Source organism: Gouania willdenowi, chromosome 21, assembly GCF_900634775.1.
Source record: "Gouania willdenowi chromosome 21, fGouWil2.1, whole genome shotgun sequence".
In the NCBI taxonomy this organism is placed as follows: Eukaryota; Metazoa; Chordata; class Actinopteri; order Blenniiformes; family Gobiesocidae; genus Gouania; species Gouania willdenowi.
Genome location: NC_041064.1, coordinates 3,969,354 through 3,983,395, shown reverse-complemented (window position 1 = coordinate 3,983,395; position 14,042 = coordinate 3,969,354). Strand labels below are relative to the sequence as shown.

General features: G+C 35.2%; 1 protein-coding gene across 3 annotated transcripts in view; it reads left to right on the top strand.

Moving 5' to 3' along the window:
- LOC114455457 (neuropilin-2-like) overlaps positions 1-14,042 on the top strand; it is a 140,779-nt gene that overhangs the window by 90,557 nt on the left and 36,180 nt on the right. For all 3 annotated transcript variants that reach the window (XM_028436705.1, XM_028436704.1, XM_028436703.1), the window contains exons 9-11: positions 3,523-3,698; positions 4,983-5,156; positions 5,595-5,739. In XM_028436705.1, coding sequence (XP_028292506.1) covers positions 3,523-3,698; positions 4,983-5,156; positions 5,595-5,739 — 495 coding nt within the window. The remainder of the gene's footprint in view (positions 1-3,522; positions 3,699-4,982; positions 5,157-5,594; positions 5,740-14,042) is intronic.

Genomic DNA, 14,042 nt, shown 5'->3' with positions numbered 1-14,042 from the left:
TTTTTGGGGTCCATCCATAAAGTCAGCAAAATGATGGTCCATTGTTCTATGAATCTGTGATAACCACATTTATTTATTCATCTGAATAATATCCACTGTTATCCAGGAACGTTTATTATTATTATAGTCATCTTAAAGATGGAAAATGGTGGAAAAGGTGGTGAAATGTGGTTTTAAAAAACTCAGAAATTGGTTAAAAGTTGCAAATTAGAGTGGACAAAAACAGATAAACAGAAAAAGTGGTAAAAACGGATAAAAGTGTCAATATTGGCTTAAAAGTGGTGGAAATGGTGGGATTGGGCTAATGTAATTTAAAAAGTAGGAACAATTAGTTTAAACTGGCAAATACTAAGCATGACAAATCGTGAATGTGGTTAAATTGGCAAAAAGCATGAGCATAAAATATGGTGAAAATAAAAAGCATGAGCATAAAATATGGTGAAAATAAAAAGCATGAGCATAAAATATGGTGAAAAGAGGTTAAAAGTGACAATAATGGGTCAATATATACAACATTAGGTGGAACAAGTGGTAGAAAGGGTTTATAAGTGCTGAAAATGTCTTGAAAGTGGATAAAATGTGCAGAAAAGGCATTAAAATCTGATGGAGAAGTGGCAGAAATCTAAGTAATGTAGCAACAATACATTTTAAAGAGGAAAAATATGGTAATGTAGCAAAAATGCCTTTATATTAGCAAAAATATGGCATTTAACGTGATGAAAATAGGTGAAAGTATGGCCGTGTGTGTGTGTGTGTGTGTGTGTGTGTGTGTGTGTGTGTGTGTGTGTGTGTGTGTGTGTGTGTGTGGTGTGTGTGTGTGTGTGTGTGTGTGTGTGTGGTGTGTGTGTGTGTGTGTGTGTGTGTGTGTGTGTGTGTCTGCGTACACACATTAACACGTACAGTAGCAGATCTCATTCAAACTTTGCTCAGATGTTGTTTTTATTGTTGATTTAATATTTACCACACAGAGGCAGAGCTGCTCACGTCACAACATGAAACATTTAAACATTAAAAACATTAAACATTCATCTCCATGAAGAGCGCAACAATGTCACCATCAATCACCGTCACTCACTCTCTCTCTCTCTCGCTCTCTCTTTCTCTCTCTCTTTCTCTCTCTCTCTATCTGTCTTTCTCTCTCACTCTCTCTCGCTCTCTGTATTTCTCTTTCTCTGTCTGTCTTTCTATCTCTATCTCTGTCTCTATCTATCTATCTATCTATCTATCTATCTATCTATCTATCTATCTCTCTATCTCTCTATCTCTCTATCTCTATCTCTCTCTATCTCTGTCTCTCTCTCTCTCTGTCTCTCTCTCTCTCTCTATCTCTGTCTCTATCTCTCTGTCTTTCTCTCTCACTCTTTCTCTCTCTCTCTATCTGTCTTTCTTTGCATCGTGGTTCATTCTCACCCTTACCTTGTCTGCATTTTCCTCATTACTTGACCTTCATGAAACCTGTCAAAGGTTTACAGGTTTATATATATATATATATGTGTGTGTATATATATATATATATTTATATATGGTAATGTTGTATTTTTGCTGACAAAGATTTCACTGACTTATTTCAGTCTCATATCTTCTTCGTCGTCTTCTCATTCTCATTTTCCTTCTTTGTCTTCTTCTTTTTCTTTTTCTTTTCTTTCCGCTTCTTCTTCTTTTTCGTCTTCTTCTTTTCCTTCTTCGTTTTACCTAAATACATTTCCAAACACATTTTTCATGGCTCATGACACAGTTACATTGTCTCCATGTGTGTTAATGTCATACTTTTCAGTTTGATCAACACAATCTCAGCTTTGATTTCAGTTTCTACTTTTGGGATTTTCTGCTCATTCCTGATGAAACCTTCTCTTTGGAGGCTCGGAGGAAGAAAACATAAAAATGAAATCTGTTAATGAGAAGCGTCTCAGAGGCAGAACAAACCAGTCGTACTTTTAACTATCGGTGTCACAATCACAGGAAGTGTTTGCACCAGGATTAGATCTAACAGGGAAACCTGATGATTTCAGAGCTGGGAGCTTGTTTGTGGAGATGTAGGTCATGTTAGAAGAAGAAGAATTCTCAGTTTTTATGAGTACCAACACATTGATTTATATTATTAGATATCATTTAAATGAGGTTTCTGATTGAATACCATGCTGATTGTTATATTATTCCCAAATTCTAGCACAAAATGGATGTTTTCAGTTTATTTTTTGGTGTAATTCCGAGTAACATTCAGAGTTATTATTAAAAAGTTATTAGGCTATATGTGTCAGACTGATGGCACAGGGGTCCAAATCCGCCTCTTTGGAGCATCCAATTTGGCCCACGGGAAAACGTAAAAATTATAGAAGAAACATGAATCATTCCACACACAAATGCCAGCAAACTTTGTACAAAATATCCTGTTTTGTACTTTTTTCTTGTATTTGAAGATGTGAAGATGGTTTTTTTTTGTATGTGTAAAATATGAAATCTTTGATAGGTACATTTTTTATTTGCAAAACAAAGAAAGTTAATCTCAACACTCCCGGTGCTTATAATGCATGATTTCAGTCATTTTTAGTGTTAAACTGTTGAAAAAAAACTCAACATTTTTACAAAATCCTTCAATTTTCCTCAAAGTATTACATAATATTTCTTTTAAAAAATACAAATTGGTCACAAAATCTAGTAAATTTAAAGTGAAGATCCTATTGGGACTGATATCTGTCACGTTATGCTTTGATAATGTTGGTTTCTTACATATTTTGTATTTTATTTATACATAAAAGTGCAAACTAGGGCAAAATAATGTTGAAACTACTCATTGTAGGGTGACCATGTTTTGATTTCCAAAAAAGGAGGACACTTGGGCCGACCTCGGCATACTCAAAAAGTACTCAACGTTTTACCTTCACTGCAAAATACAATAAATAAGTTATTGTCTCTATACTCTGTTCTAAAAAACCTCCCCACACATTACAAGCATCCATTTAAACTTAATGTACACTAAAACTAGCTACACAAAATGTTATCATAACTGCTTATAGGCTAAGTTTTTCAAGTCTTCATTTGCAGGTAAATCCACCAGTATTTGGTCTCTTTAAATCTCTTTCTCTTAGATTTTGCTCTTCTTTCTCTTTTTCTATTTTTAAAGTTACCATAGTGACACCATAATGACTGTGAAGAGCAACTCTTTAGTTTTCAGAAACTGGTAGAATTTCTGTGATAAAGCAAATTTTAGCAGAGTTACGGTTACTTTTAAATGAACGTGTTCAAGGTCCCTGGGAAACCCGGACATTTTGTAAAATCTGGCCGTAAGGTCTGGATAAGACATAAAAGAATGACATGTCTGGGTAATTCCGGACGTTTGGTCACCCTAGTTGTAATGTTGCATGTTTTTGCAATGTTTTTCAGTTTCAAGTTTGTGGATTTGTTTCGAGGTCCAGTGGATCAAATCAGATCCAAACTACCAACTAATGCAGTCCGTTTTTATTCTAAAGTATTGTTGATTATGTGTTCTGTTGCTCAGCTGTCCTTCCTTTCCGTTCTGTTCAGACGCTCCCTGCTCAGAGCTCCAGGGAATGCTGTCTGGTTTACTCCCCGACTCCCAAATCTCTTCATCCTCCATGAGGGACATCCATGGTTCCATGGGGGCCGCCAGGTTGGTGGCCAGTCGCTCAGGCTGGTTTCCCAACCCGACGCAACCCATAGCTGGAGAGGAGTGGCTGCAGGTATGAACCCTGAGTTCACTCCGCTAATGCACATTACTACAGAATGCACGAAATACAATGAATCACTCAATGCGCAAATGTTAATCAAAGATTCCTGATCATGTAAAACTGGAACAGTTCTCGTCCAGAGAGTTTCTTCATTAGCTGATATCTGATTTACAATAATGTCATAACTATACAATATGATATTGATTATTTAGAGCAGTGTTTCTCAAACTTTGTTGCCTCAAGTTCCCCCTTTCTCTTATTTCTGAATCTAAGTACCCCCTTGATCTGACTCTGACTACAACGTTTTGCTCAGAATATTATGAAAAAGCAACTATAGAGCATAATAATGGAACGAACGAGTGATAACACACATTTTAAAGAATCTCAATATGTAAATAAGTGGAATAAAACAGTGTTTAGTTCCTTCTGAATGGATTCATTTCCACACGTACCCCATTTGAGAATCACTGCTTTAGACAATGGTAAGCCACTAATATTATCAATCCATTTTACACAACCAATTATATTTCATCTAAAGCTAGAACCAAAAATACCAAGTCATTTTAATGTTTTGATTATTTTGTTCTTGAAAAATGTTGAGATATTTGAATTAGGTAAAAGAAAAGAAACCTATGCAGTGTTTCAGTGACTGTCGATCCATTGTTTGAATGATCATTCTTTAACCAATCCATGTTGTTACACCCCTATTAATTACAGATATTAGCCAATCCTGATTTAAAACTGCTGGTGGTTTAGTTTGGTGGTTTTTGCAAATAAAAGCATGGACATTAGTTAAGAAAAGACAACAAATATCAAATTAAAGTAAGTAAACTTTTTTTTTTTTTTTAAAGCATTGGCAGAAAAACCAATACGATCTCCACCGAAATTATATTTTTTGGCACATGTAGACCCATATTGCCTGCATTTTGATGTATAAATGTTACATAAAGTATATAAAGCGCCAACAATATCCAGTAAGTGACAAATATCAATCACTGCTGGAGTTTATCTTTTACATTGTATTGATTTTGTGACCAATTTTTATTTCATTTGGGGGTAATTATGTGAAATAATTTGAGGAAAATTGAGTTCTTTGAACAATTTAAGATTTAAAAGGACTGCAGTCATGCATGGGTAAATAGCCATCTTCCAAATATTGTGGAGTTTCATTAAAAGTGTGTATTTAGAAGGGTGTATTAAGAGATCTACAGCTGAGTTTGACATTTGAGGTCTAGAATAGAATACAATAGAGTTTGAACCCTGATTTAAACTGTGAGGTGTGCATGTTTTCTCCAGGTGGACCTGGGTGTTCCTAAGATGGTGCGTGGTATCATAACTCAGGGGGCTCGAGGGCTGGAAGGCAGCACCAGTACCGAGAACCGAGCGTTCGTCAGGAAGTTCAAACTGGCTCACAGCTCCACGGGCAAAGACTGGACCTACATCACCGACAGGAAGACCGGCTTTGCAAAGGTACCACACACGTGTTCCTGGTTTCTAGTTTATTTATAATCGTCTCTTAAAGGGATCCTCCACTGTTTTTACAAATGTGGCCTAAAATCTTTGAAATGTCCTTATTAGTAGATATATGTCTAACAAAACACATTATTTTGCACCATATTCATTTTATTAACTTTTAAAAATGGGACTACTTTACCGTGTTACAACATCTTGAAATCATTCAAAGATTTGCTCATATCAAAGATTATTCCAAATTCCAAAGATTTTTCCAAATTTGTTTTCAATGTTACATGAAACTGTGTGAACGAATCATGATGATTAGTTCTTAGATTTAGTCTTTGTCTGATACTTGAAAAGGTAACGCAGCACAAAGAGAAAGTTCTCAAAGTCCAGCATCATCATTCCAACAGAATCTCCTGGTTTATTATGCAAATGTTTCTGTTTTCTTAGGTGTTTGAGGGCAACAGCCACTATGACACCCCTGAAGTGCGCCGGTTTGAGGAGATAGTGACTCAGTACATCAGAGTCTTTCCTGAACGATGGTCGCCTGCTGGCATCGGCATGAGGATGGAGGTGCTGGGCTGTGACCTGCCAGGTAAGAGCTGGGAATGGTTCACTGGTTCCTCCCAACATCCAAAAACATGTATTAAAGTGGGTTTACCCTGTGATGATGATAATAATAATAATACATTTTATTTAAAAGCGCTTTTTCGAGACACTCAAAGACACTTTACAGCATAAAAACAACAAGAGCATTGATAGAAGAAAATATGACATAGAGAAAAGAAATAGGTGAGTGAGTGGTTTAAACATTAAAAGCTCAGTGAAACAGGTGAGTTTTCAGAAGTGATTTGAAGGATGGAGGTCGGTGCAGTTGTGGGTGTGGCTTGGTAGGGAATTCCATAGGGTGGGGGGCAGCTACAGAGAAAGCTCTGACCCCCCAGGTTCTGTGCTGGGTCCTGGGGACAGTGAGGACGTTTGCATCTGAGGAGCGGAGAGGCTGCGGGAGGGAGTGTAGGGGTGGAGCAGATCTGTGAGGTAGGAGGGGCCTGATTATTAAGGGCTTCATAGGTGAGAAGGAGGAGTTTGAATTCGATGCGCTGAGGAAGGAGGAGCCAATGGAGGTTTTGGAGGACAGGGGTGATGTGGGTGAGGAGGCGGGCAGCTGCGTTTTGAATGTATTAGAGTTTCTTTAGGAGTGTGGAGGTTGTACCAAAGAGGAGCTATTGCTGTAGTCAAGGCGGGATGTGATGGACTGGCACCCTATCCACGGTGTACCTCTATGCCAGGGGTGTCAAACTCATTTTAGTTCAGGAATTGAAATAGTTTGATCTCAAATGGGTTGTTGACTATAGGTGGAAAAACTCATTCTTATTTAATTCGGAGAAATTTCGTGGAATAAATTAATGAAAATTGCAGGATTTTAGAACAATTTAGTTATTTCAACAATTTGAGATTAAAATGGCTGCAAGTATTTTTAATTTTAATTGAATTTGTGTTTGGAGACACGTGATTTACCGGTAGTTGATAATCTACCCAATGATTTATGTTTTCTTTGTTATTTTACTTTTTATAACAAGTAATTTCAACATTATTCTGCCCTTGTTTGCACTTCTACATATACATAAAATACAAAATATGTAAGAAACCGACCATATTTAAGCAATAAGTGACAAATATCAGTCCCAACAGGATCTTTACTTTAAATTTCTTAGATTTTGACAAATTCTGTTTTACATATTATGTGAAAATTTGAGGAAAATTAAAGGATTTTGTAAGAATTTTGAGTTTTTTCAACAGTTTAACACTAAAATGACTGCAATCATGTGATATAAACACCAGAAGTGTTGTGTTTCATTTACACAATGATTCATGTTTCTTCCGTAATTTTTACTTTCTCCTGCGGGCCGAATTTGAATCTACAAAGGGCCGGATTTGGCTCCCAGGCCACAAGTTTGACACATGTGACAACACACTGTCACAAAATGTTTTACTCACTCCCAACGATTCACAAATACAAAACAGCATTCACAAACTGATGCATTATATTTTGCAAATAAGAAATGTACCTATCAAAGAAATACAGCATGTTTTACACATAAAAAAACAAGAAAATATCCTTCAAGTACAAAACAGCACATTATGACAGAGTTTGTTGGCATTTGTGTGTGGGTCTTCAAGGTTGAAAAAAGCTTGTGTTTGGGAGGTTGTAACTTCAAACATGTCTAAATAGTGACCGTTGAGAGCCTGAGCCTTATTAAGCATGTTGGAATATGAATTAATGAATGAATGTCATCGCGTGTAATGTTCCATATTCCATAGGATTTACGTCAGCATTAATCTTTTCAGTTTGTTTGTTTGTTTGTGTGCGTGCAGACAAACAACATACACACACTAACAGGGTATTGTGTCCTTATACTGGTCAGAGTGGTGGACGTTAATCATCCTGCTACAGAGATTTCCCAACATGTCTGGACTGGGATTAACATGTCTAGGTCATGGGACTTTCACTAAGAGAGTCCAGCTGTGTAGATTCCCAGGACTCTAGTGTTTATGTTGACTATAAAATGCTCAACTATTAATCCTGTTTTAAGTATATTCCCTCCAGGAACTGATCATGGCCAGAAATGATGTATTTTGCAATATATTTACTTGTAAATCAGAATGGAAATTGCATTCTTTTTGTTGAAGACATAGGATTTTTTAACAAAATCTGCTAAAAAATAATGTACAATATTCTATAAATCTACTGAAACCATATTTTAATTCCCCATAATGATAAAAGAAACAGTTTACATAGTAGCAGAGCATTGAATCTATTTATCTACTGCCAAGCATCATTCAATCGTACTTTTAAAAAAAGGAAAATCTAAATATATTTGCATTTATTTAGTTTGTTGGTAATACGTTAAACACATTTAGTTATAACATTTAGTTATAACTTGTTTTTTTAAGGCGACGAGTTTGCATATTTTTTATTGTTTAGAAATAAATAAGTTGACTTTACTTGAAGAAAATATGCAAACAATTTGCCTTAAAGAATGATGTTTGTATAAAATTTTCATTAACTTAAAAATTACTTACAAGTTAATTAAATATAATTGATTTAACTCAACATAACTTTTAAGTTGATAAAATCATGTTTTTTTCTAGCTAAAGTCAACTTAATAAAATTAAAAATGTTCACTTTACTTGAAGAAATGCAAACTCATTGCCTTAAAAAAAAAAAAAAAAATGTATTAGATTTGATTAACTCCACAAAGGGGAACAAGTTTCGATATTTTCTCTAAGTCAACTTATAAATCTTACAAACTATACATCTATGTATCTATACAAACTCGCCTTAAAGAAACACATTTACTGTATGTTGACTTGGATGAATTAGGTTTATTTAACTTAAAAGTTATGATTAGTTATCATTTAGATTTGTTCAACTCAGCATAAATTAGTGTTTTTTTTTAAGGCAACGAGTTTGCATAATTTCTCCAAGTAAAGTCAACTTATTAATCTTTAAAGTACTGTAAGTGAAGTCAACTTTGTATTCTTTAAAGATTAAAAAAGTAGACTTTACTTTAAAAATGTGCAAACGTGTTTCCCTAAAACACTATTTAAATGTTGACTTGGATCAACTAGGTTTAATTAACTTTAAAGTTAAGTTTACTTAAATCATTTAGATTTGATTAACTCAACATAAATTATTTTTAAGGCAATCAATTTTGCATATTTTCTCAAAGTAAAGTGAATTATTATTATTTAAAGAAAAAACAGTTTACTTAAAAAGAAATATACAAACTCACCTTAAACGAATTTATATTGACTTAAAAGTTATGTTTGATTTGATTACCTCAACATAAAGGAGTGTGTTTACATATTTTCTCCAAGTAAAATCAACTTATGAATATTTAAGGTACTGTAAGTAAAGTCTTGGTAAGGTTTACAATAATAAATAAAGTTAATTTATTATTCTTTATAGAATAAAAAAGTTGACTTTACTTAAAAAAATAAGCAAACTTACCTTAAAAAAGAATGTATGTTGATTTTGATCAATTAGGTTTAATTAATTAACTTAAAAGTTATGTTTACTTTGATCATTTAGATTTTATAAACTTAACATGAATTAGTTTTTTAAGGCAAATATTAAGTAAAATCAACTCGCCTTTTTTTACGGTGTAGTATGAAAATACAGATTTTGTCTAAGCTAGTACTAGTAGTGCTTTAAAGTGCTGCTAACGTTCCTCCTGCTCCTTAGTGTGTGAGATGTGATTTTTATTCCACCTGTCACATGTGACAGGCTGAGGCTACGATGGGAAACGACACATACCGTACCTGTTCCCAGTGGACGTAAAGCGGCCCCTGCGCTGACGGTGAGGGCCGCTGTCCTGTATGTCTGACCGCACGTTTGGAAGCCCAAAGGAAAGCATTTATCCCAGATGTGTCAGACCTGACTACAGAGCTGCTGATGATGAGGGCAGAGGGGACAAACCTTTACTTTTCTAACGACACTAAATTAGAAAACCACACGGAAAGGATGTTCGTGGCTTTAAAGGGATCCTCCACTGTTTTTACAAATGTGGCCTAAAGTCTTTGAAATGTACTTATTAGTAGATCTATGTCTAACAAAACACATTATTATGCACTATATTCAAATGGGACTATTTTACAGTTTTAGAGCCTGTGTTCCTCCATCTTGAAATCACATGATTGATGATGTCACACGGCCCCACTGCCTGTAAACATCCCATTGTTTTCTATTGGAGTGAAACATTCAGCCTGATTTTTAGATCATTTAGCAGCTTTTGCAGTCAAAATGACAACTTGTGCTGCTTTTGGTTGTGCTAAATCACTGTTTTTCAACCTTGGGGTCAGGACCCCATGTGGGGTCACCTGAAATGTCTAGTAATTAAGGAAAGAAAAAAAAAAACTTCAAATTCTCTCTTTATATATTGTATATTTTTTTTATTATTATTACTTTTCAAATACACATCACACACAATAAATATCAAATAACTGTATCCTATAACTTAACTTTCTCAAATATAAATCTAGTTAAAATAAAATGCAGTATAAAAATATCTGAGGTGGCACACTTTGTGTTACTTTGTGCACTAATACTCTGTATTTGTAACACACTTTAATAAACATGTGTTGCCGGACATTTGTGATATAAAAACGGGTTCACGATCCAAAAAAGGTTGCGAACTTCTGCTCTAAATAATCAGGAAAAGTTGAAAATGCTGAAGTAACTGTTGAGGTTACTTCCACCTAAAAGGACTTCTATCATCAGTTTGTGTGTCTTCGACTGTCGGTGATTACTCGCTATTTTCAGCCACCAGAGCGTGTCAGCGCACTGTTTAAGGGAGAGTAAAGGTCCCTAAGGAGAGCTGTTCTTCTCTGCTTCATTGCCTACTATGAAACCACAAAGTTGGAACTGTCACCACCTGTGGTCACAGGTTATTTCAATGTCTTCATTGTCTGTCGGTAAACAAAAGAAGTTTACATCGACATCTTGAACTTTTCCTGTTTTTTTTAAGAACAACCAAAAGCAGCACATGGAGCAAAATAATGTGTTTTGTAAGGCATAGATCTACTAATAAGTACACACTGTATTAAAGATTTTGGGCCAAGCTTGTTGAAACAGTTGAGGATCCCTGTAAACAAAATAGTGAGCAGATAAAAAAATAAAAGCACATTTTTGATCTATTACTGCTCTGGGGAATAAAGCATTCCTTCATTTTATAAAAGGACAAACTACTGTATTGTGTAAGCAATTACAGGCATTTAACTGTGTCTACATCCATTTAACAGCTTTTCCTGTTAAACTTTGTGGTTTTCAATGAATCATTAATTTAATTACTTTGCCAGTTAGCAGTATTCCTAACGGGAGGATATAAATTTGGGGTGTTTAGAGCCTTTTTTTTTACTTTGTCATTGAGGTAACTAGCACTAAACAAACAAACAGAGGACACTCACAGTTGGATTAAATTACATGGACAATGCAGGTCTTTGCTGTCAGTTCCTGCTCTGATTGTAACGACAGTGATAGAAATAAAGATCAACATCTGTCCATCTCTGTCTGCACACCAGATGTTTGCCTTCTGGATGCAATCTGTGCATTAAAACATGGAAACAGTTCATATTCGCTTCACACCAACTGGTCCCGCTGCTACCAGCTCCAAACGCAATCCACCCCAGTTAAATGTTACATTTTAAGGGTTTGCAGGAAATAAATTACAGTAAATTTCACTTTGCCTGGTTCTTAACTGTCTGTGCGCTGTGTGCAGTATGGATAATAATAATAATAATCTCACTCGTTCTGCAGTTACAAGCATTTTTTTTTTGGGTGATACAAGTGGAACAAAACGCACAGAGCACATCTGACAAAGAGGAGAGAGAATGGGGTTCGTTCTCACAGATGTGTATTTATTTATATATATTTTTGTTTAAAAAAGAACTATTCACTGAACCAACATATTTACACAGAAATATTAACCATATCGCTCCCATAAACAGAAAACCAGTGCGAAGATTTTGTGTGTTTGGTGACCATCATTGTCGTACTTTGCACTTCCCACAATATCCAAGCAATAAGTGACAGATGAAGTTTTTCTGTAATTTAGGAAAATTTGAGAATTCTTTAGACAATTTGTGACTGCAGACGTGTAGGAGAAATAACAAGCCCCGGCAAATATTCAAATTTATCTCCAAATTTTTGTTTATTTTTACCCTTTTTCTGCAACTACACCAAAGTTGTCATATTTAAACCTATTTTCATCAGTTTTTCTTGCCATATTTTTTCTTCGTTTAATGTATTTTTGCTACATTCCTCCCAATTTGTGACAGTTCTAAATCAAATTTCAATGTCTTTTCTGCACGTTTTTTTTCCACTTTCCAGACTTTTTCAGCACTTATAAACCCTTTGCACCACTTTTCCACCGAATGTTGACCCATAATTGTCTTTTTTAACCACTTTGCACCATATTTTGTGCTTATTTTGGCCAATTTAACCACATTCACGATTTGTCATGCCCATTATTTGCCAGTTTAACCAAATCTTTCCTACTTTTTTAAATCACATTACCCCAACCCCCCAATTCCTGCCACTTTTAAGCCAATATTGACACTTTGAAGCCTTTTTACCTCTTTTTCTGTCTGTTTTTGGCCACGCTAATTTGCAACTTTTTACCAATTTCTGTGGTTTTTAAAATCCCATTTCACCACCTTTTCCACCATTTTTGGTCACTTTTAACCCATTTTATTTCTGATTAAAAAGGGATTTACATCTTTAGGATGACTATATATGTGTGCACATGATAATAAACTTCCTGGATAACAGTGGATATTATTCAGATGAAATACATGTGGTTATCACAGATTCATAGAACAATGGAAAATGTAATATAAATCTCAGTAAACAGCCACAACGGTTCCTCCATTGTAGTTTTCCACTATAAGCCAATAATAGGCTAATTATTCCCATTAGCTGTATAGGTTACATGTTGTTTAGTTGTTTTGTTCTCGTTCCTTAACTGTGGATCTTTTCACTCGGCACATGGACATATTCACTCTTTTTCATCTCATGGGTGGATAGAAGTGAAATATGTCGTGTTCACTTTTCTTTTTTTTACCCATAATTCTTGGTTGCCTGTGTTGCAGGCTGCACTTAACCAGGCCCATGTTTCAGTGATGTTCGTCGATGAAACTTGAAGTCTGACCTTCTCTTCTCCACTTCTTAATGGCACACTTATCTTAATGGCCGATGTCACACTTATCCTTATTTCCTGTGGAGCAGCAGTTCATTTCTTGCCAGCAGCTTCTTTTTTTTTCCTTCTTCCTTTTTATTCTAAATCATCTCAGTTGTTGTCGTACTTATCTTAGCACTTAAAGCTACAATTACAGTCGCAGACTACCGCCATGATGTGATTTAAATCACCACTACATGCCCCAGTATCACTGGAGCTTTTCTCTACATGATAATAAAGAAAACCTCGAGTCAAGTGTTGCACTCATCAACGAAACATACCTTATGATGTCTGATCAGGCTTTTAGTCGAGAGTTTAATTGAATGCTTGTAAGAAAGGCTTCTTTTCAACTTCTCATCCCTGAAATAAGCAGTTCTAATTAATCCAGCACTCGACGAATCAATCCCACAGTTGTGAAGAACTCTTGTTTGATTTGCTATTCAGATTTCTTTTGTGTTTTGGCGTCAAAATCACTGTTAATTCCTTTCATTTCTGCTCATCTGATGTGATACTTTGTCTAAAGATGGAGAACTAAACTTTTACCTCCAGAAACAGGAGAACCAGAGGAGAAGTTGTTGCTGTGCTTCATGGGTGTTAATTTTTAGATTTAAATAAAAACAGTGGATCTAAAACTAAAGCCTAGTTCTGTGAAACATGTGCAAAGCAGAGTTTGTCAATCACCAAAGCTCTGCTAGCTTCAGCTAGCACCTCAATGCTAACCATGTAGCACCTTGCACGTCAATGCTAAACTTGTAGCAGCTAGCACCTCAATGCTAAACATGTAGCAGCTAGCACCTCAATGCTAACCATGTAGTAGCTAGCACCTCAATGCTAAACATGTAGCAGCTAGCACCTGTATGTTAAACATGTAGCAGCTAGAATTTAAATGAACAGGCTTCTTCTTCAGTTGTTTTATTTATTTATTTAATTCAGGATTTATTTTTAGTTAAATTGCATTGTTTTGAATAGTTTATCAAGGGATTCTTTTAACAATGAAAGATATTGCAATATTTGAGTGTTTTTTCAAAATTCAGGTGTTTCTATTATCATTTTTTAATGAACTATTTAGATTGTGTGTATTTCCAAGGGTAATTCAAACACAGCTACAATTTGTCAAACATGTCAACTACCACAAGCGTGAGTTTAAAGTGATTTTTAT